The 518-nt window shown below is 41.1% G+C and overlaps 1 protein-coding gene across 1 annotated transcript; it reads right to left on the bottom strand.

The window, feature by feature from the left end:
* Window positions 1-318, bottom strand: PHALS_14569 (uncharacterized protein). The gene has a single exon (XM_024731074.2). The coding sequence runs from the start codon at window positions 213-215 to the stop codon at window positions 9-11; it is 207 nt and encodes a 68-aa protein (XP_024581288.1). The 5' UTR covers window positions 216-318; the 3' UTR covers window positions 1-8.
* Window positions 319-518: the final 200 nt, after the last annotated feature.

The raw sequence follows: 518 nt of genomic DNA, 5'->3' as shown, positions 1-518 counted from the left end.
ATACAGGCTCATCGATTTTTGTCAAAAGCGACCGACGCGGTTATAGCGCTGCTAGATACCGCCAAGATTTTGTTGCTGGTTTGAGCAACATGAAGCACGATCGCTCTTGATCCATTGTACATCAGATACATTTTGCTGGCTGAGGTTCTCATTTTGGTGAAACATTCAAGCGAAGTTCGATAATTCGTCTGAACAAAAGCTGACAAAAAACGCATGAAGGCAGTATCGAAGAGTCAAGTGAGTAGTGACATACTGAATCGTTCTATCATGACACGGTGACTTCATTGTAAACTAATGGACTTTGTACTATAAAACCGTTAAACCCCAAAAGAAAAGATTACTATAGTTTCTTTGTCTTTATCTTCCTAACATTGTCATATCTATTCTACAGTATTATACAATTTGGATTAAAAGGACGAGGAGACGTGGCTGCTGGCTTGTAGCTCCACAGTGAGCCTTAAACACCGTGGTTGTCATTTGAGGAATCAAACCCTCAACCATGAAAGGGGCGCCACAAC

Source organism: Plasmopara halstedii (genome assembly GCF_900000015.1).
Source record: "Plasmopara halstedii genome assembly, contig: Scaffold_1343, whole genome shotgun sequence".
NCBI classification, from domain to species: Eukaryota; Oomycota; class Peronosporomycetes; order Peronosporales; family Peronosporaceae; genus Plasmopara; species Plasmopara halstedii.
This window is presented reverse-complemented; position numbering and strand designations above follow the sequence as displayed.

Excerpts from the sequence above, each read along its gene's own strand:
- PHALS_14569 (XM_024731074.2), bottom strand. The coding sequence starts at position 215 with ATGCGTTTTTTGTCAGCTTTTGTTCAGACGAATTATCGAACTTCGCTT.